Here is a 27,727-nt window from a genome sequence, read left to right as displayed (position 1 = left end):
CCCGCCACCCCCAGGACCAGCAAGGTAAGACTCCGGGGGGATCGGGCTGTCTCTGGTGGCCCTTTGGGGTGGGGAGGTGCTGAATCAAGGGAACATTTCACACCCCCCCACGCTTCCCCCCCCACCCCCACCTCGAACAGGGAGGCTGCTTTGGAAGGAGGAAAGTCCCTCCCCCCCCCCCGCTCCCCCTGGCTTGTGCTTTACTTTATTCCCCCCTGCCCCCAACTTTATAAACCTCCAGATTTTTTTTAATGGGGCGGGGGGGGGGGTTGTCCGAGAATTTATAGCAGCTGAGGGGGGGGTTGCAAAGGGAGGGGGCAGAGGGTGAGCAGCGCGCGTGTGTGCGGGGGGGGGGATTCATTTTCTTCTCCACGTTCTAGGGAGGGTGTTTTTAATCTGCTTGCTTGTCTCTCCGCATTTGGCAGTAGCAAGGCTGGTCCAGGGTGCTGGGGTTGCAATGTGGTGGGGGGGTAGCTTGGGGGGGGTTGCAAATAACTTTGCGGCCATGCAGTTAATGCAGTCCCCCCCCCCACCCCCACCCTCTATTCTCTGCTGCGTGCATACGTTGTACTTGGCTGGGCTGGTGCTTCCTGGGGGGGGGGAGTTTTTTGAGGGGGGGCTTGCAAGCAAATGGGGGGGAGACTCGCAAAGAGGGGTGGGAAAAGGAGGCTCGTGGGAGTTGTAGTTTCCCCGCCCCGCTCGGCCTTGCAGGTGCAATGGGGCCGCGGACTACAACTCCCAGGTTGCCCCGCGCAAGGCCGGGCGCCTCCAAACCAACCCTGGCCGGGAGGTGTGTTGAAAGGCAGGCGGCCGAGCCAATGGGAAGAGGACCTCCGCCCCTCCTTCCCGCCCGGCTCCGCCTGGCCAATGGCGGACCGAGGGCGCTGCGAGAGTGGGGGGCGGGATGCGGAGGCGCCGCCGAGAGGAGCTCGGCCAGCGGGGCAGCGCCCCCCCCCCTCCCCGGCACTTCCGGGGCCCCCCCCCCCGCCCTCTTCACGGGCAGCCCAGCCCGGGGGCGGGGGAGGCGGGGTCCCCGGCCCCCGCGCTCAGGAAAGGCCGCGGATGCGGGGCCTAGTGTAGGCCCAAGCCTGGGTGGTGGCCGCAGGGCTCAGGCCCGGCCTCCTGCCCCCACCCCCAGCTCAGGCCTCCATTGGTCGCTGGCAGCCCGGCGAGGGGAGGGGTGTGGCGCGCGGCCAGGCTCCCGCGGGGAGGGGGCCGGATTGCGGTGGGGCTTGGCGCCCTGCTGAGGGGGGAGGGGCGGGGCCGGGCCTCGGCGCCCAGCCCAGGGCGGGGAGCCGGGTGGGGGCCCTGGGGGGGCTGGCTCCAAGGTCGCCCAGGAGCACGAGGCCGCCCCAGTGCGCGGGGAAGGGGAGCCGGCTCTCCCCTCCCTTGGCAGCCAGAACAGGCGTGGGGAGGCAGCTCCTGGGCTCCCGCCTCACGCCCCCGGGCAGTGGCACCAGGCTGCAGCTGGATCATCCCCACCCCCCCGCGGCGCGTTGCAGGGTGGGGGGGGGGAGCCCTGGGGAGGACCCCTCCCCATCGGCCTGGCTGTGCACGGATTCAGCCAGTCAGTGGCACCGAGAGGAGAAACCGCCCTGCCAGCCCCCTTGGAGCGGTGCAGCCCTCGAGTCTCGAAGCTGGCAAGTTGCTGCAGAGGCTGGAATGTGGAGACCAAGCCAGTATCCTAAAGGGTTCGGCATCACTGGCTCAGGCTAGTGGGACCGAGGGACTTCTCTACCTCGGCCCGTGTTCAGGGCCTTCCTTGGCCCTCTTCCTCTGAAACCACAGCTGATCCTTGAGTTGGGGATCAGGGAGCTATAAATCAAGCCCATGCTTTGGGCCCCGAGCCAGTCTAAAAAGCTCTCCCATAGAGGCCAGGAAATATATCTGAAGGTCATTGCACGCTTCCCATCGTGAACCACAGCTCTTGTGGGGCTGGTCCATTAGATAACAGGTGGGTGAGTTGTGGTGACCATGGTTTGGAGCTGGAGGCTGGTTCCTTGCTAGGTAGCTAGCTAGCTGGGGAATGGGAGTGCTGCTGTCTGTTCTCTGTAGGTAAAGGTTTATACTGAGATCATGGAAAATGTTAAATGTGGATTTGTTGAACCTGTATGTAGCTTACAGTTCACAAGATGTCAGACCTTTCTGTCATTCTTCTCGGGGATCTTTATGCTCCCAAAGTTTGTGCATTAGCTACTGCTTGGTCTAATAAAATGCATCACATTGAGGACCAATATGGCTACCTACATCTTCTACTTACTTCAGCATTTTTAGCAGACTTCCCAGTGGTTCCCTGGAGGGTCCATTATTTCCAAGCAGCAGCCTGGACAGCGAATGGTCCTGACTCCCTGTAATGGCCTCTTGGCAGGATTTACAGCTGGTTCCTGAGTTAAACTAACAAGATTACCCACCTCTCTGCTAATTTTCTGCCATTAAATGTATTATTTATATCGTTCCCAAAGTGTATTAGGCACTTTATGGACAAATAGTTAGAGAAGATGCCTGCCCTGAAGGGCTTACAGTCTAAGCAGGTGGAAGGATGAGGATTGGTGGTTGTGTGCAGTGCAACAGCAGAGAAGCAGTTAATTCCATGATTTTTTTGTTAGTACTTTGGTTGAGGAGATGTGACAGAGTATTATAGTTTGCCTTAGAGTGAAGGAGCAACCTATGGTCATTTATGAGGGTTGATTTGGAGAAAGCAGCAGGTTTACCAATTACAGCAGTTTGCTTACGGATGCTGTTTTTAAACTTTTTCTTTTTTTTTTTAAAGTCTCTGAACGGGTTATTGGAGGGGAGCCATTGCTGTTTAATATTCATTCTGGCCGTTGTTCAGGCTTGTTCTGGGAAAAGAGGGAGTGCAGCGGCACAACCCAAATGTGGATGAGGTGGTGGGATTTTTCCACCATGCCTTAATTGTGCATAGGGAGAGTTTTGCAGTGCCGGAGTTCTAATGAATTAGATGGTGGATAAAAGTCATTCCGTGCTTTATGCTGATCTGTGGCTTTGTGTGGCCTTTTCTGAGCTCAGAAATGCACCTTGTTGCATTGTGGTACTGGGATCGGATCATACTTAGCCATACTCTATACTTACTTTTTTCTTAAGGGCATGTGCTGAGCACTGGAGGATCCCGTTGACTTTGGCTGGACTTGGGGCTACCCATAACCTCTGAATGTCAGGCCAACTCCAGTACTGTACTAATCTGTATGAATGGGAATTGAAGACTGAAAGTTTTTTTTTCTTATGGCTACGCTTTTGCAGCCATAAGTAACTGCTTTTTGTCAGTGAACCCAAAGCTCGTTAATAAGTTAGAAAGTCTAAAGTTGAGGCACCCTGGCCCAGATCCTCAAAGGTATTTAGGCTCCTAACTCCCACTGATTTCAATAGAAGTCAGGAGCCTAAGTACCTTTGAAAATCTGGGCCAGTGTTACCATTAAGCTGTTAAATTAGCATTTTGTTCACCTAAGTGGTTATTTGGGTGCCAAAGTACAAATTTTAGAACCCAGTTTAGAATTGAACATCCGAACATAAGTGCCTGTTTTAGAAATCTAGGCACTCTGTGAAATTGCACTCGTAAACTTGAAAATCAAACCCGAACATTGGAGATGTGTCATTGAATCTTGATTAAAAGTGACAGTCTTAGGATACTACGTTTATTGAACGCAAAGTCATCTGTGACAGACAATTAGACTTCCACTTGTTATCTTGCTAATCAAAGCAATAAACAGTCATCCTGAACTTTGGAGAGACCAGTATGTCTTTGTAATTAAAAGCCTTTTGATGAGCAATATTTAAGAGAGAGAGAAAATTAGCATCTTGGATGGTGAGAAATATTTGTGCAAAATCCCATGACCCTTGGATCCGAAATGGGATTGTTTTTTTCTCTTCTTCTGATTGGTCACGTTGCAAGCCAGTCAATAGTGTGTCCATGCCTTCAGTACCTGAACTCAGAGCATCCTGCTAATCCTGGAACAGCTCCAATACGGTGTCAGAACAGGAGTAAATGAGGTCAGACAGGCATTGGGATTCTATACAAATACCTGAGACAATTGTTTTGTTTCTCCTCATACTCCCATACAGTATCTTGATGCTGCGCATAGTCTTGCATCACACTGTCGAAAGCTCAAATGTTGCGGATGGATTCTGGAGAAAGTACTGGATAATGTTCTTAGCTGTCCAAATGGCAGTAATCTGTTCTTGTGGAGCAGGGCGTAGGGTGATCACTTGTGGAGTCAGAGAAGAATTTCACCCCAAAGACCCAGTGCATGATGTGGTTTTTCACTTTCTTCTGAAGCATTAGGCTTTGGCCTCTGTTCTATTTGGGAGACAGGACCACAAGTGGGTTCTGCTCTGATATGACAGGGGGTGGGACACTGTACTAACGGGACTGCTCTGGTATGGCTTTAGGTAGAAGACAAGACTCAATAAGGGGAGCTAGTGGTCTGCTCTGGTATGACGAGGAGTGGGAGACGGACTCCTGGTGCGCTCTAGCATAGCGGCAGGTGGCAGACAGGACTAGTAAATCCTCAGTCCCCAATGACACACAGCCCCAGAGTTCGCTGTGGGTGTTTAGCACTTCCATGACTACTTTTCTTTTTCATTTTTTCTTTCCATCCCTACTGTTCTTTAAAGCCCCTCAGAGTCATGGTCTGAAATGCCACAAAATTATACCTCATTCTCTGGAAGGGCACGTAACACTCCTTTCACAGCAGATCATGCATGTGGAGCAGTGCTGCCCAATGTGTTTTAACACCATCTATTATTCTGATTGCGCTCTTAAAGTTCTGATTGACAAACCCAGCTATTCTGCACTGGAAACCAGGAAGTAGACCATTTTTTTTTTTCCCCCCCTTCCTGTTTCTGAATGCATCTTCAGTAGAGTGCTGTGCAAGTCACTGGAGCTTGGGCTTGTTGCTACAGGTAGATATTCTCTCCTTACCCAAAGTCTCCTGCCCCAACAAGTAGAGAGGACAGGAGGTGCTGTTCAGCATTCCCTTCCTTCGTATCTGTACAATCAAGTATTACGCTGGAGGAAAAAAAGTTAATGGCAGGACAGAGTTCCTAGGAATTTATTTTATTGCATGCTTACTGCTGGGATTTGTTTTTGCACTTCAAGTAATGAGCAATAAGACAAGAACTATCTGCTTATCCACAAACCAGGCATTACATAAGTGCCGGTCCTGCCTTGTGTGCTTTGCTTTGTCAGTGAACCTAAGCCTTCGTCTTTTTATTTTTTCCTTCCTGGTATGGAAAAGATTATTGGCCTTTGAGGCAATCAGAATGACATGAGACCTTTAAACTCTAAAGCTAGAGGGAGCAGGAAAGGAAACGTATTTGAGGGAGGGTTTTGGTCAGGGTGGAGGGGAGTAGAGACTCAAAAGGGAAGCTGTAAAATGGTTGCAGTTTTGAAGATGACTGACTGGGCCTCGGAATCCGAGGGCAGTGGGGAAACTAGGTTTCAAAACATATCCAAAGCTAGCCTGAATATGTGTGTTTGCAAGACAGAATAGTAAATGTGTGTGAGATCATGTGGGGGTGAGACGTCATGGGAGGGGTGCGTGAATTGAAAAGAGAATGTGTAGATAAAACAATAAAGGATGGGATTGCGAAGAAGTGATTTGGGAATGAAGGGGACTAGTCCTGAGGTGCCCAGTTCTACAGGTTGCCCAAGGTTGACACTCTGAGAGAAGCTCTGGTTGCATGATGGGAGTCCTGCTTGAGTAAGGAATGCAGGATTTGGCCTCAAATGCCTGGTGTCCACTTGTGCCCTGACTTCCAAGTAGCTAGAACAGAAACATGGCCTCTTTAGGAGGCCCGTATCCTCACCATCTTCTAGTCCAGATGGAAATTTATGGACTGACACCCCCTCTCCTCCACTGTGTGCCAGAGTCCTGCCATGGCCCCCTGCCAGGTGAGGTCAGAGAGTCCTTCCTAGTTGGTGTGCTGTGGAGTGGGTTAGCACTGGAGCCTGTTTCATTTTTTTTAATGGCGATTCTTCAGATTGATGCCAAGACTATTTGGTGACGGGTGTTGATCTTTGAAATTTTGTTGGCTCTTTTTTGTGTGTGCAGAGCTTGGTTGCCTTCAGATTTACAGAGCCAACAAGACACAACGCTTCAACTCTGCCCTTAAAACAGAAGCCCTCATGTCTTAACTAATTCAATTCCAGGAATGCTCCCTTGCACCCCATTCCCCCTTTTCAAAAATGGTGAAGTCTGAGGTTTCCTAAGGGAGTTAAGTGCCCAGAGACTGTAAGAGTTGGACATTTCAGGAAGTAAAGCTGTCTTTGAAAATCCTATCCTAACTGTGGTTTTGTAGTGATGCATTCTGGTCACTTTAAATATTTCCCTCTTAAAAATAAGTAATGATCTTAAAATCACCACAATCTGTTTGTTTGTTTATGGCAATACCAGAGAAACTTAGGGGGAGGAGAAAGTCCATTGGACTGTGATAGGCATGCAGATAAATTTGCTCTTGGCCTTGAGAGTTTGATCCAGCAGTGGAAAAAAAGACCTCCCATTAAACCATGTGTATGGGAGGAGATTGTCATTGGTGTCTGACTGTTTGAATAGTGCCCTATTGTAGTGTACAAGCAAACAGGTTTGGTACACACACAGATCTTGACTGTGTTGCTACACATATACATGTATCAAGACACGTTCCTGTGAGATTAAATGTGATCCCTGATGACACAGGAGAAAATTGGCAAGGAGGTCTGGGTGGAATAACCAGTTAAGACAAACCTTGCAACACAGAAGTTTGCCCTACTTTTTAATGTCAGTGGTTAAAACGGCCGTGTGTTGACGTAGCATAGAATCATCCCCTGGTGTCTCCTGTGCTGCCCGTCCATAGGTTAGCTGGCTGGGCTGGGTTGTATTTAGCCGCGTGTAGGGCTTGTTTCTGCTATGCCTTAACTGAAGGGTTTCCTTGTCTTAATGTACGATGTGCCATACTGGGTCAGACCATTGGTATCTAATCACTGTCTTGCTTCCGATGTTAACCAATACTTGATGCCTCAACAGAAGGTGAACTGCCCCAATACACTCTGAAAGTGTGATGCAACACACGTGGGTACTTCCTGACCCCTGCAGTAATCAGGATGTGCCATAAAGCAGGAAGATTTGATTACCCCAAGTTAGTTTGCATGGCCACAGATGTTGACTATAATAGCCAGTCCTTTAATAATCAGCTATAGTATTTTTCTTATTCCTATGGTAAAACATTCAAACCATGTAGGCCTTGTCCTGAGATACACGGAGCACCTGCCACTCCTCTCTGAGTTCAGAACATCTCGGGTAGGGCCCTACATAGAGCGATACTGCTTTTTGTTCTGAATTTACCTGTTGTCATTGTCAGGTGTCCACTTGCCTTGTGGCACAGCCAGAAAAAGGAGTGGCTTTCACTTTACCCTCCACAATCTTAATTCTCACGCTCATCTCTTCTGCTATTATTTGTATTATGGTAATACCTAGAGGCCTGAGGGGCTGGGCACTGTGCAAACACACAGCAAGGGATAAACTCTGCCCCCCTCTCCCAAAGAAATCAATTTAAATAGAGGAGGCAGACAAAGGGAGGACAACAGAGGCGCAAAGAAGTGAGGTGACTTGCCTAAGGTCACACAAGTCAGTTGCAGAGCTGGAATAGTTCCCAAGTCTCCTAACTCCTAGTCCAAGGTCTCTACCAGTTAGATCACACTGCCTCTGATTTTTCTAGTCTCTAAACTAAATCCTAGTGGATTTGTCCTCCTCATCAGACGATGAATCTGGTCTATTTAGCTTAACAAAGAGAATGTTAAGGGGTGACTTGATCATAGTCTGTAAGTACCAACATGGGGAACAAATATTTAATAAAGAGCTATTCCATGCCATCTACCAGAGAAAGGTCTAATATGGCTGGAATGTGGCTGGAAGCTGAAGCTTGACAAACTCAGACTAGAAATAAGGCGGATATATTTAACGGTGAGAGTAATTAATCACTGGAACAATTTACCAAGGGTCATGATGAATTCTCCATCACTGACCATTTTTTGAATCAAGATTGGATGCCTTTCTAAAAGTATGCTCTAGGCATTATTTTGGAGGGGTTCCCTTGCCTGATTACATTCAGGAGGTCAGACTGGATTATCCCAGTGGTCCCTTCTGGCCTTGGAATCTCTTAATATCTCGCTCATCTTCTATAGCCATATGACTAGGGCCCTACCAAATTCACAGTCCATTTTGGTCAATTTCACAGTAATCGGATTTTAAAAATAGTAAATTCAATGATTTCAGCTATTTAAATCTGAAATTTCCTGGTCTTGTAACTGTTGGGGTCCTGACCCAACTCTGAAGGCAGCAGTGCAGAAGTGAGGGTGCCGTGTTTTGGTATTGCCACCCTTACTTCTGCGCTGCTGCTGGCCGGGTGCTGCGTTCAGAGCTGGGCACCTGGCCAGCAGCTGCCGGCCTCCCAGCTCTGAAAGCAGTGCAGTAGTAAGGGTGGCAATACCGCACCCCCACTACAACAACCTTGTGAGCGCCCCCCCGCACCGTTAACCTCTTTGGGTCAGAGCCCTCAGTTTGAGAAGCGCTGGTCTCCCCTGTGAAGTCTGTATAGTATAAGGTAAAAATGCACAAAAGACCAGATTTCACGGTCTGTGGTGTGTTTTTCACAGCCGTGAATTTGGTAGGGCCTTACATATGACTGAAGAAATTATCCCCTTTTATAGAGGCTTTCTCTATTGGGTCGTCATGTGAAATGCATGTACATTTTAACAGTGCCAGAAACTGAAGGACAAGTAATGAATCTCTTTGCTGGTGGGGTCCAGTGTCCCTAATAATCTCCTCTCTTACAATGAGGAATCCCAGCCCTTTAACCTCTTATTACATTCAAACAGAACCACTGATGCCAGGAAGTCAGTTCAATTTGGGTAGCAATTATCTCCCTGTTTCATCCCAGCTCTATGCAGGAGGAAGTACGGATCTGGGTCGCTGTTTAGTCAGAGGGAGGAGGAGGAGAAGATAGACATTCTTCCTTGCAGAAGTTTCAGTGATTTGGTGGAGGGCAAGGCTGGAGGAGGGTTGTCCCTAATCCTTTGTACTTAATAGCGCCTTTGACATGAGCATCTCAAAGAGCTTTGCATGAAATTGTGTGTCAGACCAGTTCTGAGGTAGCTGAGTGGTGAGGTGCCTGTCTGATAGATGAGGTACAGAGGGAAGAAGTGACTTAGGGTATGTCCACACTGCAATTCAACCCCTGCAGCTGGCCTCTGTCAGCTGACTTGGGCTCGCACTGCAGGGGTGTAAAAGTGTGGTGGAGATATTTGGGCTTGGACTGGAGCCCAAGCTCTGGGACTCCTGAGCCCAAACGTTTACACCACAACTTTACAGTCCTGCAAGCTGGAGTCAGTTGATGTGGGCCAGCCAGGGGTGTTTAATTGCAGTGTTGTAAACACACTGAGTGCAGAGCTGGGAGTAGGACTTGAATGTCCTGACTCTCAATTCTCTGCTTTAACCACTCCAGTGCACTGCCTCTCCAACACACATGGCTGGTCAGCATGTCCTGGAGTAGGGCGGTAAATGATATCTAGTCAGCTGGATCTTTGCTAAGTCATCCCTCAGCTGTTTTCATCTTTGACACAGCAATAAAAGGAAAAAATATGAATGCTAAAATTGTTGTAAACAGGGTGGCTTGTAAATTTCAAATCAGTGGCTTGGGATGCCTTCCCTCAGCTCTCTGTAACTTACCCAGCTGATGGGGCATTGCTGAATTACCTGCTAATGCCATGTGTTTCCAGGAGTTCCACCCATACTTCTGGGTGGTGGTAATGCTTGGTATTTGCCTAATGCTAGAGGTTCTTTTGATGATGGTTTTTACCTAGTGCTGGGAACTGGACAAGACCTGTCTGCCTCCTGAGTTTAAGATCTAACTCAAAAGAATTCAGATGCCAAAACAACAGACTGGAGTTTTTGTGTGTGCCAATTTTAGATGCAAATGTCCCTGACCAATTCAGATGCTCTGCCAAATATATCGGCCCTAGACTGGCTTCTCTGAAGGCACACACAGGATGCAGCCGTTTCTGATCGAGGAAATGGTTGACGATTTAAGGAGGTTTTTCCGTGTTGCCTTGCCCCTTTTTTGGTCAATGATTGGAGAGGAGAGCTCCGAGGAAAACCTGCCTTGTCACTTGCCATCACTGGAACTTCTGCACGGTACTGCGCTGTTGGAGGTGTTTGTATTTTTTTCATGTGAAGTAAAACCAAGGTTCTTTATCACTTATGGTCAAGCGTCCCACGGCACTTGTTGGAAGACCAATGGGCATTAATTCAACTTCTTTCCAAACTTCAGATTGAGTAATTACTCTATAGTCTTCCTGTCTAACACCGCCAGGGGAATTTAATGGGATGTGGGAGTCCTCTTTTCATGTTGTAAACTGTTGTGTGCTGTGTACATCCCACTCCAGAGGTGGCTGCATTTCAGTGGTGGGTAGTTCCTGCATGCCAAGTATATGGCTTGTACAGTACTTTGGGCTAAGAAGTGAACCATAAATACAAATGGGGAGCAAGCAAAACTCGTAGTTAGAGGCTGGAGAATTGGTGGTAAAAAAATCCAAAATGTTTTTTTTACTTTTACCCTTGAACAGGTACCTGGTATAAAAAGCAGAGTCATAAAATGGGGATCTGGTATCCCTATATGCCTTGCTGCTGCTTCTACCCTGACGTGCTCTTCTCCGCAGCAGTAAGAGACAAATCTCTGGCAGGTCAAACCTGGATCTGGCAGGTGAATGGGGGCAGGTTACGTGATGGACCCTGGGACAAGTGCAGGTCATCTAATGATTTGATTGAAATGGATCTGTTTTTGCCATAATCTAGGTACGCTGGTGCCTTCTCCAGCATCTCATCCATTTCAGCCTTAGTCAACAAATCTGGGGTTTGTGGCCCCAGAGCCGCAGTCCAATAGATCCAAACATGGCAATGGTTTGTAAGGAAAAGAGACCACAAAATGCACCTTTTGGGGTTCAGTAATAGCCCGTGTGGCATTTTGCTTTTAGATTCACAAATTCGGTCTGGGGAGGTGGCTGAAAGTCATTTCCATCTGACATCTGTGCAGCAGCTGACTTGAGACGCACGTGGTGGTCAGTTCTGGTTCCTAGTAGAGAGGTGTTCACGTCAAAAAGCCACTGCCACACTAGGCACTAGTGCCAAGGCCCACCTTTTCCAGAACAGGGTTGGGGGGGTATTCTGGGGTACCCATGATAAAAAGGGAGGTAATGTAATCAGCATGGGGAGTCAGGAGACATGGGTTCTGTTCCTGGCTCATTGACTTTGGACAAGTCGCTTACCCTCTCTCTGTGTCTGTTACCCCAGCAGTGAAATGAAAATGATGCGTACCCCCCATTGAGATCAGTGAATGTAAAAGTTCTCTCATTGCTAAGGAGGTACCATTTATCTGTTAATACAGAGCATTTCATCCTCCTACACTGTCAATCCAGTGCTTTGCACTAGCTCTAAATTGCCTTTTAATATTCTAAACCATGTCATTGGTTTCTATTGACATCCAGGATCTTCATCTCAAGAACATCCTTTTGTTTTGAAGGTCCACGTAATTCAGATACTCTGATGGCACTACATTGCCAACAGCACATTCCTTTTGGGAAGCGGTTGAATTTTAATAGAGACATGGTGGCATGGCAGAGATGAAACGGGCTGCTACTGAGTAGGCGAACACCCTACTTTAGGAATGCTTCATTTCCTCCTGACTGCCATCTTCCCACCGTTGGCTCTGTGCTGTGTTCTTGAGGCCTCTGCAGAGTTTAGGGAGGATCCTAGGCAGGAAGAGACTTGCTCAGGCTTGCCCTGTAATGCTGCAGAAACTGGTGGCGGCAGAGATGGCTCATGCTCCGAATGGACTGAGAGCTGCATTTCTCTCAAGAGATCAAGGGCTGCAGACAATGAGTGGGAAGGGGGAACGAGGATGACTGTTCCCTAAATATAAATTGAACAGACAAGGACTTGCGTTGTGTGACCTATAATGGGGGTGAGCTATTCATAGTGGGGGAAATTCCCATTTCTCCAGCTGGTGGTGAGTGAGGGATCCAGTAATGTTTGGGCTTTGGGCAGCAAGCTGTTGACCTTTTTTTTTTTTTTTTTTTTTTTAAAAGAGCAACGTTATTTTAATAATCCTCAGCAGCACTCCTGGCTGTACCCTGAGCAATAGGACATAAGCAGTGGCCTTGTGTGACATCTGGGGTCAAATGGCAAGCACCTTCAGCTCTTCCATGCTGTTATTCCCATGAAGCCTTGCTCCTTAAAACCAAGTAACAATGGGACCCTGAAGCTGTCCGTCCCTCTCATCAATGAGCGAGATGATTTAGCCCTAAACTATTGTGTAACATTGTTATTAAACAGCTGATGTGTTGCAAGAGCTGGTGGCATTTTGGCAGCGGGAAAGGAGCCCTGTACTTTATTTATAAAGTGCTTTGGGATCTTCAGGAGGAAGGATGCTTTGCAAACATCTAGTACTTTTACTGGCTAACCAACCACCTGTGACTTATCTGCCTATACCATATGGTTCAGAGCCCTCATTAGCCAATCAGATTCCTCCTTTCATCCAGCTAAACTTTAAATAAATGCAGGACAGTGTGAGAAAGAATTAAACAAGCTCTTCCCTCAGGCAAACCTGGTCATTAAACAGCATGACATCAACCATTTTAGCTTTGACCCTGACATGACATGGGCATGTCACTTGAATTCAAAACCTCACCTTTCCGAATTTCCATAAACTGCTGACTCCAATGGCAATCATTTTGGAATCTGTCTTAAATAAACCAGTTACAATTTGTGAGTTGTCAAGTCATGTTTCTGCTTTTTTTTTTTTTAATTAATTTGTCTGCAAGCCCTGAAAGGAGTTAAAATGACCTTTCCGTGTGAAAATAACTTCCCTGTTACAAGTAACAGCTCAGATTATCGAAATAGGAAGAGACAGGAGTAGGGGGGAGTATTTCTCTTCCACTTTGTACATTTCATATCCCTTTGTGTATTGTCCCTTTCAGTGTTTCCCCAGCAGAATCTGGGCCTACATTAAGAACAGTTTTGCTGGTACAGCTATCCCAGCAAAAACCTTTACTGTGGATGCAGTTAGGTTGGTATAAAAATGCTTGTACCAGTATAGCTAATGCTGGTTTGAGTTAAACAGCATGAACTGTACTGACATAAACACAGTTATACCAATATAACTCTGTCTACAATAAGGCTTTTACCAGCATAGCTGCGTTGATCTTAAAAAAAAAAAAAACCCCAGGCCACCCCCTAACTGCTATGTCGGTAGAATTTTTTAGTGTAGACCAGGTTTCAGTTAGTTTCCCTTGTTGTATGGCCCTTTTGAGGGAAGGGGTACTGTGCGACCCTTTTTTCAAATTGACTATATTTAAAGTTGACAGTGTACCTTGATACACATGGATATAATTTTGGAACCTCTGAAATGCAGCCCCTTCTGGGGTGAAACGTAGCATCTTTATAACAGCACCTAGCAACGCAATCTAGGACAGTGAGCGTAGACTGTCGTATTCAGCTGGAGAAAAATCTGCATGGGAGATTTAGGTCAGCTGCGGCTCTGTGGCTCACTCAGCCCTCGGCTTGGCAGTTGTGCATAGCCTGAAAGCCCTCAGCACACCTGTCCGTTGGGCACTGCACTGAGACCCATCAAACTCATTTCATACAAGTCACCGAAAACCCCATGGCTCCATGAGGCCTTACAGTTGCTACTGACATGGGATGCTTTGCAACCTGTAAGGGTGCAAGTCTCCCTGTCCCATTACTAACCCTCTGCGTGTTTTAATAACCTTGCCATTCAGAGTCCCTGAATAAGGGAACAGTGTGTGTGATTTCTGCCAGCTGTTCGGAAGAACTTAGGAAGCGGTAGGCAAGGTGAAAAACCTTTGTGCTGTTGGCTGAAGTTTTCTAACCAGTGCTGCTGTGATACAGAAGCTGTTTGCTCATGGATAACTGAGGATGCTCACTGGGGGGGGTTGGGAAAGATGTGCTAGGAAGTGTATATGTTTTTTAAGCTCCTTCACGTTCTCAGCTTCTGTAAATTTGAACTGTACATCAACACAAAAGGCATTTTGTCCAGAATAAGTTGTGAAGTGTACCACTTTCCATGCCAAGGCTGGAAAGTCTCATGACCCAGCACCATTCCCACACTATGCTGTCGATTGTCCCGGCTCCCAAGTTGTGTGGGATTAACCCTTGCTTGGATGGTTGCCTTGTGCCCCAGCTATGGCTGGGCATGACAAACGCCAGCTGTGTGAGTGCTGCAGGCTGGCTGGCCAAAAGATTATTTCCCAAAACTTCTAAATCCTTTACCCAACTCAAATTCTTTCTAAAAGGGGGGGAACCTCCCTCCAGCATCTAATCTGGGGAAATCTCTAAATTGCATTTTTAGGACCAGACCAAAACCCACTCGCTTAGCGGGATAGCAGTCTGTCTTGCACGTTTGACACTTCCTATTTTCAAAGGCAGAATTCTGCCCATAGTCACCCACTTGTGAGCTGCCGTGAGTCAGTGGGGATGCATGATTGTAAATTAGGCCAATTCCATCTATTTAGGTACTATGTAGTATTTGAACACCTTACCATTGCTAATAAACATATCCTTGCACAGCAGCCTGTGAGGAAGGGAAGGAATTATTTACCCCCATTTTACAAATGGGGGGAGGGGGGAAATGAGGTACAGAGAAATGAAGTGACTTGCCCAAGATCACCCAGAGAGTCTGTGGCAGAGCCAGGAATTGAACCTACATCTACTGAGTCCCCATTCAGGGCTTTAACCACCTTTCCTCCTCCCTTATCTCTGCACTTCATCTCAAAAACCCATGAGCCCAGAATCTAGGTCAAATTTTGTGCTTAGTTTTAACCTGTGCAACCATATTTCATCCCTTGCAGCTGGGGTCCGTTCCTTCCAGGCCGGGAATGTTTCAACCTCTGTAAAGCGTCTGCATTTTACATGCCGTGAGGCACCACAGCCCAGCTGATACGTGTTAGTGGCTACCCTCTAATGGATGTGCTTAAGGCCCTTCTCCAGCAGCTCCCATCAGTGTGAATGGAGGGACTCCCAATTGCTTCCTTGGATGGGTGCACTTGCACCATGCAACTTTGGGATTTTAAAGCTGGTTCGTGCCTTGCTGCTGCTCAAATCGATACGTTTCATTAGGATTGAGCCCTTGGAGAACGTCTGCTGTGAGAAGCGCTCTCAAACGCCAAAACCGTCCATCCAGGACCCGTTTGATTTCATCCCTGACTGACCCATGTGTGTGTTAGGCCGGACCTCAGGGTGAGGTTTGAGCTGGTCTTTAAGCTATTTGAGTGAGCAAAAAGGTAGCAGGAGTTTTTTAAATAGAGGAAAGTGCAGCAAAATCCCCTCCTCTTGGGCTGAGATAACTCATGGAAAGTTTCAACTTGAAAGCGCTGCTGGGAAAGTTAAGGAAAGTAGGCGTGTGTATGTCTATAAAGACTGTTTTACAACCGTAGCTATTGTGACCGGTTGCTGCCTACCCCTGCTGTAACATAGCGCTATCAATTGCTTCCTTGTGTAGTTAGTTCTGTGCCTGACTCTGCCACTGATTCATTATTTCACTTTGCACAGGTCACGTCCCTTCTCAGGGCCTCAGTTTCCGCTGTTTGGGTACCCCACGGCCAGCGGTATCAGCTGCTGCTGGAGCGACCTGGGGCCAGCGGCTCTGGCCGCTACTTGGGAGGCCCCAGGCAGCTGGCTCTGGGGACCACGTGAGCAGCAGCTGGTGCAGCTGGTCCCACAGACCGCCCAAGAAGCGGTCCTGGGGGCAGCCCTGGGGAGTGCCTGAGCAGTGGTCCTAGAGCCAGCCACACCGGCTGCTGTTCTGGGGGGCCCCAGGCAGCTGGCTCTGGGGACTGCATGAGCAGCCGCCAGTGCGGCTGGTCCCAGGGACTGCCCAAGCAGTCATCCTGGGGGTGGCCCCAGGGAGCACCCGAGCAGCTGTCCCGGGTCCAGCCATATCAGCTGCTGCTCACGTGTCCCTGGTTAGTTGGCTCCAGGGATCTCTGGAACAGCGGCCAGTGTGGCTGGTTCCGGGAAGCACCTGAGCAGCTGTCCTGGGAGTGCCCTGGGGATCGCCCAAGCAGCAGCAGTCCCGGGATGGCTGGAGCAGCAGCCCCAGGGGTGCCCGAAGGCCGTCCGGAGAGCAGTCCCTGGCAGGACCAGCAGCCAGAGGGCAGTCAACCCCCAGGGCTGGAACAGGGCCCCAGAAGTAGAGATTTAGGCAGGGGTATTTTTGTAAAAGTCAGGGACAGGTCATGGGCTGTGAATTTTCATTTATTGCCCATGTTCTGTCCATGACTTTTACCAAAAAGACCCATGACTAAATCTTAGCCTTAATTATGATTGATTGTATTATTATACTAGAGACCCCTGCTGAGGTGGGAGGTCTGTTGTAGCAGGCGCTGTACATACTTAGCGAGAGCCAACTCCTGCCCCAAAGAGCTTACAGTCTTAACAGGCAACACGGACAAAGGGCGGGAGACAGGAATTATCCCTATCCCTGTTTTACAGATGGGAAACTGAGGCCAAGGGAGGTGAAGTGACTTGCCCAAGGTTACTCAGGGACTCTGTGCTGGAGGTTGGAATTGAACTTGGATCACCTGATTCCCAGCCTAGTGCCTTAACCACAAGACCAAAACGCTGCCGTTACTCCTGGCTGGCAGATCACTTGAGAAAGTAGAAAGGGTCTGAATGGCCGCAGTAGGAAGTTAAGCAGAGCCACTTTGTCTAGCTCGCCTGCTAGGGCTCATTAAGAATGTTAGAAATAGGTATTTCGCGTGGAGAATAACGTGTGTGAGGTTGGCGCGCCAGGTGAACAGTGGCCTTTGTACAGAGCCAAGCACGCTGTCAGCGCTTCCCAATCGTTTCAAGAGCAGCTTTGTCGCAAGGCTCTTTCCTTCCATGAATGGGAGTGCAGCTGATCAACTGCCAGAGCGGGGCTCGTTGGGGAAAGGGGACCGGGGTGGGGAGCACAGGTACAGCCTGAGGTTTTATAGGGTCCAGTGGGAGCTAAGATGGCCCCTCCACTCAGTCTGCCAAGGCAGTGGAAAGGCTGCTGGGGTGTCCAGCTGGCATGTCAGGAGCACAGGCAGCTGGGTGAGTGGGGGGAGGGTGTGATGGAAAGTGCTCCACCGGGGCACCCTGCTTCCATTCGGTGCATGCGGGCAGAGAAGGAACAGAGGTGAAGCCCATGGGCACTACGAGTGGCAACGCAGCTAAAGGGATGGGGGTCGCTACTCAGCTGCACGGTGGCCCACTGGGATAGGATGGGTGGCCCAGTGGGTTGTGCACCGGGCTGGGGACGTGAGAGGCTTGGGTTCAGTTCCTGGTACGGCTGAACGCTTCCTGCGTGACCTCGAGCAAGTCCGTTAATCCATGCTGGGCCTCACGTCCCCGCCTGTCAGCCGGGCTGATGCCTGCCTATCTCCCAGAGCCGGGGGAGGGTAAATACAGCCAGCACAGTGCCCACATGCGTCCCCAGCTGGAGCAGAGAGAGAAACTCCACCAGAGGGACGATTCATAGGGGCAAGAGGGATTCAACCTCCACTACCCGTTGGGTCCGTGGCCTCTCTGCTCACCGTGCCAGCTGCTCTTGGGGCTATTCCGGGAGCTGGGCTAGGTTGCCGTGCTCATTTCAGCCGGGTTACAGTGGGCTGGCGTCCTCGGTTCTGCTGCATAAACTTCAGCAGCTTCCACAACTCTAGGGGGATGCCGTGTGGTGATGGCTGGCGGCACAGGGTGGGGAGCCACAGAGGCCCAGAGAACAACAGGGTCTGTCTGTGTCCGGCAGTGTCAATAATGAAGCCCCTTCATATCCATCAAGCCCAAGTCCTGTCTCTCTTCTCCCACAGGGAACCCTACTAATTCCACAAGCGTTAAAATTCCCGCTGTCCTCAGGTCTCTGACCTGGGCCCGTCCTCCTATGGTGAAGGCTGGGGAAGGTTTCGTTACTTCCCTGTCCCTACAGGCCAGTGCTCTTCAGTGCTGTGGCTGTCTGTGCCCTTCCCAAAGGGCGGGATGTGTTGGTGCGTGTGCCCTGAGCCAGGCATTGCACCAGAGCTGCTGAAGCTGTCTCGCTCCTTCCCCAGCAAGTCCTTTGTGGATTGTGCCATGAGTTTCTCTCTTTCTTTTCTCCGATTGCTTCTCAGACCCAGGGCGACTTAGCAGGGGATCTCTCCGAAGGAGATGGCAGGGTGGGAGGAGCAAGAGACCAACCAAGTCTGTGGCTGTAGAAATGTTCAGTGCAAAGAGGACCTGGGGGCCGGGGCGGGTGCATTGGATGTCTAGTATGAAGGCTGCATGCGTGTCTGGCACATAGATTGCCCCATGTAAAGGCCAACAGACAATAAATAAGACCCATGGTGGGAGATGCTTTTTACAGTCCGAACGCCTTTTAGCAATGAAGGGCTCTAGATCTGATCCTGCTTTTTTTTTTCTCGTCTCTTCCCAGCCCTTGGTGTTGAAAATGGCTGGTGGCGTGGACGGCCCCATCGGGATCCCGTTCCCCGATCACAGCAGCGACATCCTGAGCAGCCTGAACGAGCAGAGGAACAACGGGCTGCTGTGTGACGTGGTCATCTTGGTGGACAGTCAGGAGTTTCCCACCCACCGCTCTGTCCTGGCGGCCTGCAGTCAATACTTCAAAAAGCTCTTCACCTCAGGGTTAGTGGTGGACCAGCAAAACGTATATGAGATAGACTTTGTGAGCGTGGACGCCCTGTCGGCTCTGCTTGATTTCGCTTACACTGCGACCCTGACCGTCAGCACTTCAAACGTCAACGAGATCCTCAATGCCGCCAAACTGCTGGAGATCCAGGCGGTAACGGAGGTTTGCACGGATCTCCTAGAGAGGAAGATTCTGGCCAAAAATGACCAGATGGATTTAGTAGATCAAATTGATCAAAGGAACCATCTCAGAGCAAAAGAGTACCTGGAGTTCTTCCAGAGCAACCCCATCAACGGCCACCAAGGCAACTTTCCATGGACCAACCAAGACTTGAGAGACCTTCAGAGACTGAACTTCCAAGGGCAAGAGGATGACAAGGAGCCGGATTGCAACGGCATGGACTTCTACTCACAAGCCCCCCCAAATGAAAGACCAAAGGTGAATGACGGTGACCCCGACAGCAACCATGCCATGTGGCTGGACAGAGAGGAAGAGGAGGCCCCGGGAGCCTTATTCCCACCTTCCCAGAATGGACATTATAGTGGACACAGCCTGACGGCACAAGGAGAAGAGGAGGCAGCTTCAGGGGGTCACCTGGACCAGCAGGAAGGCAGTAACTCTCCCAGTTTCGTTCCTGGGGGAGCAGAGGCTGAGGAGGCTGAGGCTAGAGAGGTGGACGGGCTGGCCGCCAGTGCCCTGCTGCAGCAGATGATCAGTTCCGTGGGAAGGCAGCAGCTGGGTGAGGACGACCAGAAAGACGACGACGGGGTGATGGATTATTACTTGAAATACTTCAGCAGCTCTCATGATAGCGACGTGTATCCGTCCTGGTCCCAGAAGGTGGAGAAGAAGATCAGGGCGAAAGCATTCCAGAAGTGCCCCATCTGTGACAAGGTGATCCAAGGAGCTGGCAAGCTGCCCCGCCACATCCGCACCCACACGGGCGAGAAACCCTACGAGTGCAACATCTGCAAAGTCCGATTCACCAGGTGAGGGGCAGAGGGGGGCATCAAGGGCGGAGGAGTGGTATTGCACAAGCTGGCTGGCTGCTTATGGCTCGGGTGGGTGTGGGGTGGATCAGCCTTGCACAATCCCCCCAGCCTGCAGTGAGTCATTTCCTTTTTTGATGGGCAAGTGACGAGTGGTTTTTTTTTTTGGGTGCCCGGTTTGAGAAACCCTGACTTAGAAAGTGCTGAGCTAGCCACCCTTCTGGAAATTGGGGTCCTTCAACAATGTCAAATGCCCCGAATCTCTATAGTCACTGATTTTATCTTGGCCATGCCTGGGATTTGCAAAGGGGACCAGTGTAGGCTGGGCATCTGGGGGAGCTTGGATTTCTGAGCAGTTTCCCACCCCCATATCCTTTCCATCCTTGGGTGAGTCGCTTTCTTTGGCCAGCAGGGGCTGTTTAATGTAGATGACCCTTTAGAAATGGCCCCGTCTAAAGACTGAAACATCCAGAGCCCGTAGAATTGCGCAAAGATATCTGGAGGTAGAATTTGGCCTGTCCTCTGCAAACTTTCTCTTTCTGCAAACTGCCCTGAGCAGAGCTGCTGCTGCCTGATGATGCTGGTTCCGAGAGGAAGGGATCAGGACTGTCTCTCTTCCTCCCCCTTCCCCCCACCAATTTAAAAATCAACTTTTTGTGGCCCCCTAGGGGCATGGGTTGTTTCAGCCCCATTCCTAGTGCGGGTCTGTCTGTGCTTCCCTCTGCTGCGGGTGTGCCGAAGAAAGGGGTTATTGTTCGAGTTCCTCTGATTCACTTTAGTCCACGTGCTACAAAGAGGCCTCCTCGTTTCAGCCTTCACGTCTGATTGCAGCGCGAGGCTGGGGGTTCCGCCCAGATCTCTCCGCCCGGTGCCAAGCGATTGCGTGGGCTGGCTGACAAAGAAGCTAAACAGCCTCGCCCGCTGAGCCTGTTTTCTGCTTACGTAAATAGTCCTGGACTCAGGAGCACCAGTGGGGTTCAGTTCCCGCGTGGAGCCTGGGGGGGAGGATCAAGCCAAGTAAATGCTGAGCTCACGGGCCTGATTCTGATCTGCCCCCTGCTGGTGTAAATCAGAAGTGACTGGGTAAGGTGGAGCAGCAGCCTCATGGGTGAGAGCAGTAAGCGGCGAGGGGAGAGGATGCATCACACCCAGCTCTCCGCGTGCCTAAGGCTCAGTCCCCTTGATTTCCATTGAAGCGGGAGCCTGAGGAGTTGGTGCTGAGACCCTTGCAGGATCGGGCTGAGTCCCACTGAAAGCAAAGGGAGCTGCACCTGCTGGAGTGTGAACAGCAGGCTGGCCCATTCGCATGGAAAGCTGCGTGCAGATGTGGCGCGGTGATCTACCCGGCAATGCAGTGGGGAGAACTACCTTGCGAGAGGGCCCTGCATTTGTTAGCTGTGGCATGCAGATAATGCAGTGGGCCTGCTGGGCTAGGGTGCCAGCTGTACCACTCCTGCAACCCGCTGGGCCAGCTCAAGCTCTGGTGTGGGCCAGGCATTGGCCCTGACCGGCGGGCAAGAGACGCCTCCCGCCCCTGCCAGTGAATCTGCCAGCACGGAGAGGGCAGAGTCCCTGAAAGCAACGCATCTGTGGTATGCATAGGTGCATGTGTGCATGCAGGATATGTACACACGAGTGTGTGCTCACACACACGTGAGCCAGCCCACCTTCTCAGAGGTGCTGTTGAGAAGCCGGAGTATGTGTCTGTCTCCTGGGCATGTCCTAGTTGAGATGCAGACAGCCACTGTCCTGTTACTAGATCCTGCCTGCCTACCAGCTACAAAGTGTGGGTGTGCGGGGGATAGGGACCGGTGGGAACGCAGTGCTCGCCTTGCTGGGGCGAGTTTGGAGAAAGATTTGATGATGAGGCAGTGCAACCTCATCGCTGTTTGATCTCTCCCTCCTGCCGTACGCCTGTGTGGTTGTATCTCTTTGTCACACACACACACACACACACACTGCCCTGAGCCCAGCCTACACTTATAAACAAGGCTGTTTCATAATGTGCTAAGGCCGAGTTTCCAGACTGAAATCCAGGAAGCCCGTATGCGGCCACAGAAACCCCCAAAATCAGGACATCTATAGCCTGGGCTGTCTCCCACCATATCCTCTCTGCCCCCCTCTACCCTCCTCCCCACATTAGCAAGGATGCCCTTTAATTGCAGACCCAATGTCACAGCTGTCCCACAAAGACCTGCTGTTCCACCCCCTGTTTACGACTGCAGTTTGTTGACCTCAGAAATGCTAAGTCATGCGAACGCCAGGGTTATGGAAAATCTTTTTTTGGGTTCCAGACAGAAATCCTGACTGGTGTCCTGCTCCCCTCCTGCTCTGCTCATCTGACTTGTGCCTGTCGGTCTTTGTCAGATGTTGCATTGCTCTGCGTGAGGCCTTTGGGGTCCCGAAGGCTGGGGGTTGGTCTAGCCAGCCCAGGAACCCTTGTGTCTCTTGCTTTTTACCGTAGATCTGATCCTTTCAAATGAAGGTGATGAGAGCAGTTGGGTTCTGCTGCCTTCCCTTTGACCTCCAGGGTTGCAGCCTGGGTTTCCCATGAACCCCTCTGGGTGCTGAGTCACCATGTGCTTTCCTGTGCATGTCTCCTACAGCTTCCCCTGCGCTCTGCCCCGCCACTCCCTTCGTTAAAGAGACATGGGCAGGTTAAAGCTCATCTGTTAAAAATAAAGGTCCTTATCTGTGCTAGCAATAATAATTAATAATAATAAATTGTCTGTACTATGACAGCTGCTAACAGATCAGGGATCCGGTTATACTGGGCCCTCTAAGGACTGTCTCTCACTCTGTGTATATAAAGAGCTCACAGTTTAAATAGACAAGGCAGACAGAGAGGTAAAATGACTGGGGTCAACAGCAGAACTGGGGATACAACCCTAATCTCCTGAGTGCTAGCCCAGTGCCCCACTGACTGCCTCTCTGAGAACGCCCTACACTAATAAAGCAGGCATTTGGAAATAATCTAGTTTGCTCATCACCACTTACGCTGTTTGTTTCCCTTTGAGCTTCTCTCAGCTTGGAGAATTGCACAGGGCTAGTCAGTCTGAGGTTAGTTTCTAGTCAGTTTCACTTTCTGGGTTTCCTGCACTAGCCCAGTGAGGAATGTTGGGGGGAAAATCATAAAAGAAAGGAAAATCATTTAAAAAATTCTGTTACTATTCAGTTTTTAAGAAAACCTTTTATTTTTCCAATGATGATTACATTTTCGGCTTAAACGCTTGGACAATGTTCCTTTAACGGGAGCCAACGGAATAATCACTTAACCCATTGCTAACCTACAGGGTGGCCTTTTCGAAACCTGTGCTGATTTCTTCCCCTTTTGGGGCCTGTTCAAAGACCAGTTGTTGACTCATTGCAAGCACTCCAGTTCTTCCGAAAAATGGTCAGCAAAGCTCTGAGGTTGCGCTGGCTCGTTCTAGTCTGCAGCAGAATTTTCACTGGGATATGTTCCTCAGTCATGGGATAGGGCCCCATTGTTTGTGTGCTGTACGACACAGCCCAAAACACCTGTGCTTGCCCCAAAGCCCCGACAGTATAAGCAGGCCGCTCCAGGAAGTTCTATGTGTCTGAAGATCAGTGCTGGTGAGCGAGGCCTCCGTCACTCACAGACACTCTCACGCTTACCAGGGGAACGGGGATAGCCGGAGTTATAAGGACATAGGAAACATTTTGGAAGGGATCTAAATCCTCCTGTGTCAGAGCATGAGCCAGACCCTAACTAATGGGGGTTGGGAGGAAATTTCCCCGGGGCAGGGTATCCCATAGCTGTTGGGAGGGAAAGGGGAGTTGTGGAACCATTCTCGAAAGCAGCTGATGTTGACCGCAGTAGGTGAGAGGCTGTTGGGCTGGATGGACCCGTGCTCTGCTCAAGCAGGGACACGTGCCTCCGGATTCCTGCGCACCAGGCCCCAGTCGCAGGGCTGCCTCCACGGCCTTGCGGCAGAAACGGCCACCACATGGTTCACATGCGGTTAACTCTAGTGGGGAGTTTGGGGACGTGGACGCTCGGCCACCAGCTCACATCACGCAGGCCAGCAGGCAGCGGCCCCCCTCCGCTAGGGGAAGGCTCCATAGCCCGTTCTCACAGGGCTGAGCCAGCTCGTTCCCTGTGGGAAATCTCCCAGTCCTTGGCACAACCAGCCCCGAGGGATCATGGTGCTGAACGTACAGGGCTCCCCCAATCGCCGCGGGTCTGGGTGGGAGGGTCAGCACATGGCAGGGTGGGGGTGGACGGTCCTCCCTCCGGTCGCCACATGTCTGGGTGAGGGAGAGTCGCCATGTGGCTGCGTGGGAGTGAAGGCTCCCCCAAGCCCCCTCCAATCGCTGCGTGTCTGGGTGTGGGAGGGTCGCTGTGTGGTGGGGGGTGAAGGCTCCTCCCCCTGCCCCTCCCCCGGTCACCACATGGTGGCATAAAGGTGAAGGCTCTGCCCACCGCATGGCAACCCTGTGTCGAAGCGCAGAATCCCAGCCCCGCTCCCTGACACCATCTCTCTCTCCCGTGCAGGCAGGACAAGCTGAAAGTTCACATGAGGAAGCACACAGGTGAAAAGCCTTACCTGTGCCAGCAATGCGGGGCTGCTTTTGCGCACAACTACGACTTGAAGAACCACATGCGCGTGCATACGGGCTTGCGGCCTTACCAGTGCGACAGCTGTTTCAAGACTTTCGTCCGATCCGACCACTTGCACAGGCACCTTAAAAAAGATGGCTGCAACGGCATCCCATCCAGAAGGGGGCGCAAGCCCCGGGTCAGAGATGTGAGCGGCCTGCCCGCCCCCACAGGGAACCCCGAAGACGGAAGCTTTGAAGCTGGTGGCGAGAGACAAGAATCACAGGAGGACACCGTGCAGAAAAATGGCCAGGAGCAGCACTTTGAAGATAGTTCTAACAATGAAGCATCAGGAAGATTGAATGTAGAGGAGGGGTCGTCAGAGGGTAACACACAAGGACTCTCCTAAACCAAAAAAAAAAAAAAAAAAAAAAGTGTCACAAAATCTAGTTAGTACTTTCCTCCGATTTCTCTTTAAAATATTTCTCTCCCTTTTAAAAAGATATATATATATATATATATATATAATGTTTCCAGTCCTCCCACCACAACCAGTCCCATGGGGACACCTCTAATAGCTAAGGACCTTTCGTTGGAAGGCAGATGCTTAGGAAGTGTGAGATCAGGAGGGTTGAAAGATTGGTCTATAACATGGAAAGAAGCTTCCATGCAAATCCAAAGCTTTATTTTGTGTCCAGACACACTTTAAAAAACGGCAGAGATGCATCTGTTTAAAAAAAACAAACAAAAAAGGCGAGAAAAATTCCAAGAGGTGAATGGATTCTTCCTGGGCAGTCACTACATTTCGTGCCTCCGTCTGACTGGATGGGAAAGAATCGAGTGCAGCTTTCTCTTCATTGGCAAGTGAAAGCTCCTGATGCCTGAGATGGTCTTTTGTTGATCAGGGATTTGATTCTGCCATAGGGAGTTCAGATCCTTTCTGGCCTGATGCTGAGCAAAGCTGGCTGAAATCACCTGGTGCATAATTTTTATAATGATAATTGGATGGGGGGAAACTGATGATATTTTACATATTCATTTTTTAAGAATGATTGCTCATGCCACGTGGGTGGGTGATCAGAATTTTGCAAGGCTGCTCCGAGCATCACGTTTGAAATGCCTAGATGCCAGGTGAAACTGTGACCCTCCCCAGGAGGTTTAGATTGGCGCTTTGTTCCCGACTGGGAGGCAGGGCTCCTGTGTTCAATCTTGGCTCTGCCACAGAATTGCTGGTGACTTCGGGCCAAGTCATTTTCCTTCTTCAGGGTGCAGCTTCCTCAGCTGTAAAACGAGGCGAACGCTGTTTTGTGTGAGGTTTGGGAAGTGCTTTGAGATCCAGGGAGTACACGTTGCGATAGGTGCGAACTCCTTCCTCGGCAGATACACTGGTCCATTTAGGGGTTACTGCGTGAGGGTCTCTTGGACAAAAATGGCAGCCCTCTCTGCTCTGTGCAAAGATCTTTGGGGCACTTTTCCTGAGGATGTTTGCAGAGTCCTTGGCCAACATTTCCCCCTCACCCACCCATTGGGCAGCACATTTGTATGCCTCACTCTTATCCTCCACCCCAGAGGTGGCTGCATTTCCATGAGTGCTGCATGTATATAGTTTGTAATGTGTTGTAGCATTAAAGGCCCTGTTTTAGTAAGATAGCCTTGTGGCCACCAAACTTCTCTCTCCCTAGCACACTGAAAACCCTGAATCGGGCAGGAATCTGAGCAATCTAATAAAATTCCAGGCAACCTCTGATTCAGGAATGAGCTAGTTTTGTACTTTTATGACTTATCGCCTGCTCTGGTGCTTGGCAAATTGTGCCCCAACAGGAGCGGAGCGGAGGGTAGATTTTGCTAGATCAGATTGTTGCATCCTGAATCCTAACCTTGCCTTTCAAGATGCAGCAATTATTCAATCTTCCCCGATGAGTCAGCCTCTCTGATCCTCCCCTCGAGCTGAAGCTGGAGCTACCTCTGGGATGTGGCAGGATTCTTCTGTATCTTTGGGCCTGCCGGGAGTTAACGATCAGTAACTGACAAGATTGGGCGTTTAGTCTTTTGCCACTGTGACATGGAATGGACAGCGCCTGTGTGACTGAGCTCTTAGCACCTGTTATAGCAGCTTTCATCCTAGGATCTCAAAGCACTTGATTAGTTGGTTCTGTTAAGTAAAAGAATCTCTCGGAGCAGGGTAACCCCCAGTATATTAGGAATCAGATGAGAGCATCCTAAAAGCAGTTAAAACCGAGGGTTGTTTTTTTTAGAAAAGGGTTATTTAAGGTCTTCCTGAAAGGTGCGGGGAATCTTTCTGGAGATGGAAGCTGCTGGGGTAGAAATAAAAGCACTCTGGGGCTGCTTCTCCTTTAAGGCTTTGGAGTTGGGGTTTGGAATTTATCTCCTCTGGGGCCCTCAGGCTGGGTCATTAAATGCACAGGCTTCTGGGATGGGTAGTTCTCCGTCAGACTGGCACCAATGTATTTACTGTCCAGCAGAGGTAAAGCCTAATTTATTTATTTGAATAGCGGGCACTGAAAGACTGGCCCAGGGGATGTGCACAGAGCTAACGTGGTGGGGTGGAGGAGACGGGCGCTGGGGCTGACCGCGCCTCAAGCCCCGTCATCCTTTCCTTGCTGCGGTTACTAGAAGAGTGCCCAAAGCTTCACCCAGTGCCCAGTTTCAGTCCCGAAAAGATGCGGGCGTGACCTACGTGTGAGATGATCAGAATCGCAGGCTAACCTGGTCCGAAACGGGCCATGGACTCCTTGAAACAAACGGGATCAGGGCCTAATGCTCAGTTACACCAAGGCCTTTACAACCCTCTGCTAGCACAGAAAGACCTTGAAAGTGGCTTGTAAATTACTCCCACTGTAATGGGGCCAAGGTGGCGTAGGTGTTAGGCCTGGTCCACACACGGGTTTTGTACCAGTATAACTGTTTCAGGTAGGGGTGTGACTTTTAACTGATGCAGCACAGTGCCTGCTGTGGATACAGTGATACCAGTAGAAAGATATGAGAAGGGAAATAAGCAATGCTGGTATAAGCACCTTTCTACCAGTAAACCTGCATCCACACTAGAGGGCTTGTACCCCTTTAACTATTCCGGGACAGGTAAAGGGGTCCAATGCCCTAATGTGGACAAGGCCTTAACACTGAGGATTGTTCCTAGCCAGTCCCAGCCCTGTGATCTGAAACATATCACATGGGTCAGTCTCAATCAGTCCCTATTCCCCAGCTATATAGAGTCAAGTATATGGATATAAGGTAAATATTGGTGTGTATTACCCAGCTCCTCCAGCTTAGCAGAGTCTAGAAAGGGCACCTTTCAGCCATTCTCCTGATTTTTAAATGCACAGTTCAAAATGAAAAGAGATTCTAGTCCTTTTATTTTGAAAGCACTTTTTAGATTTTATTTTAATTTTAAAGTGAGAGCAGGTTTGGCCGAATGTAAACTGGAGAGGGAGTGAGAGGGGAGTGT

At 50.1% G+C, this 27,727-nt stretch overlaps 1 protein-coding gene across 4 annotated transcripts; it reads left to right on the top strand.

The window, feature by feature from the left end:
• On the top strand, nt 1-27,727 carry ZBTB7A (zinc finger and BTB domain containing 7A). 4 transcript variants are annotated; one of them, XM_077842109.1, is made up of 4 exons: nt 1,534-1,954; nt 14,915-15,302; nt 18,496-19,700; nt 24,217-27,727. In XM_077842109.1, exons 3-4 carry the CDS (start codon nt 18,511-18,513, stop codon nt 24,668-24,670), a joined length of 1,644 nt encoding a protein of 547 aa, XP_077698235.1. In that variant the 5' UTR covers nt 1,534-1,954; nt 14,915-15,302; nt 18,496-18,510; the 3' UTR covers nt 24,671-27,727. The 4 variants fall into 4 exon arrangements, with proteins under 4 accessions (XP_077698238.1, XP_077698235.1, XP_077698236.1 ...); XM_077842111.1 differs by lacking the exon at nt 1,534-1,954 and adding an exon at nt 10,235-10,752; XM_077842112.1 differs by lacking the exons at nt 1,534-1,954; nt 14,915-15,302 and adding an exon at nt 1-24.

Source organism: Eretmochelys imbricata, chromosome 25, assembly GCF_965152235.1.
Source record: "Eretmochelys imbricata isolate rEreImb1 chromosome 25, rEreImb1.hap1, whole genome shotgun sequence".
NCBI classification, from domain to species: domain Eukaryota; kingdom Metazoa; phylum Chordata; order Testudines; family Cheloniidae; genus Eretmochelys; species Eretmochelys imbricata.
Note: the sequence above shows the minus strand (reverse complement) of the source record. Positions and strands in the feature narration are given on the sequence as shown.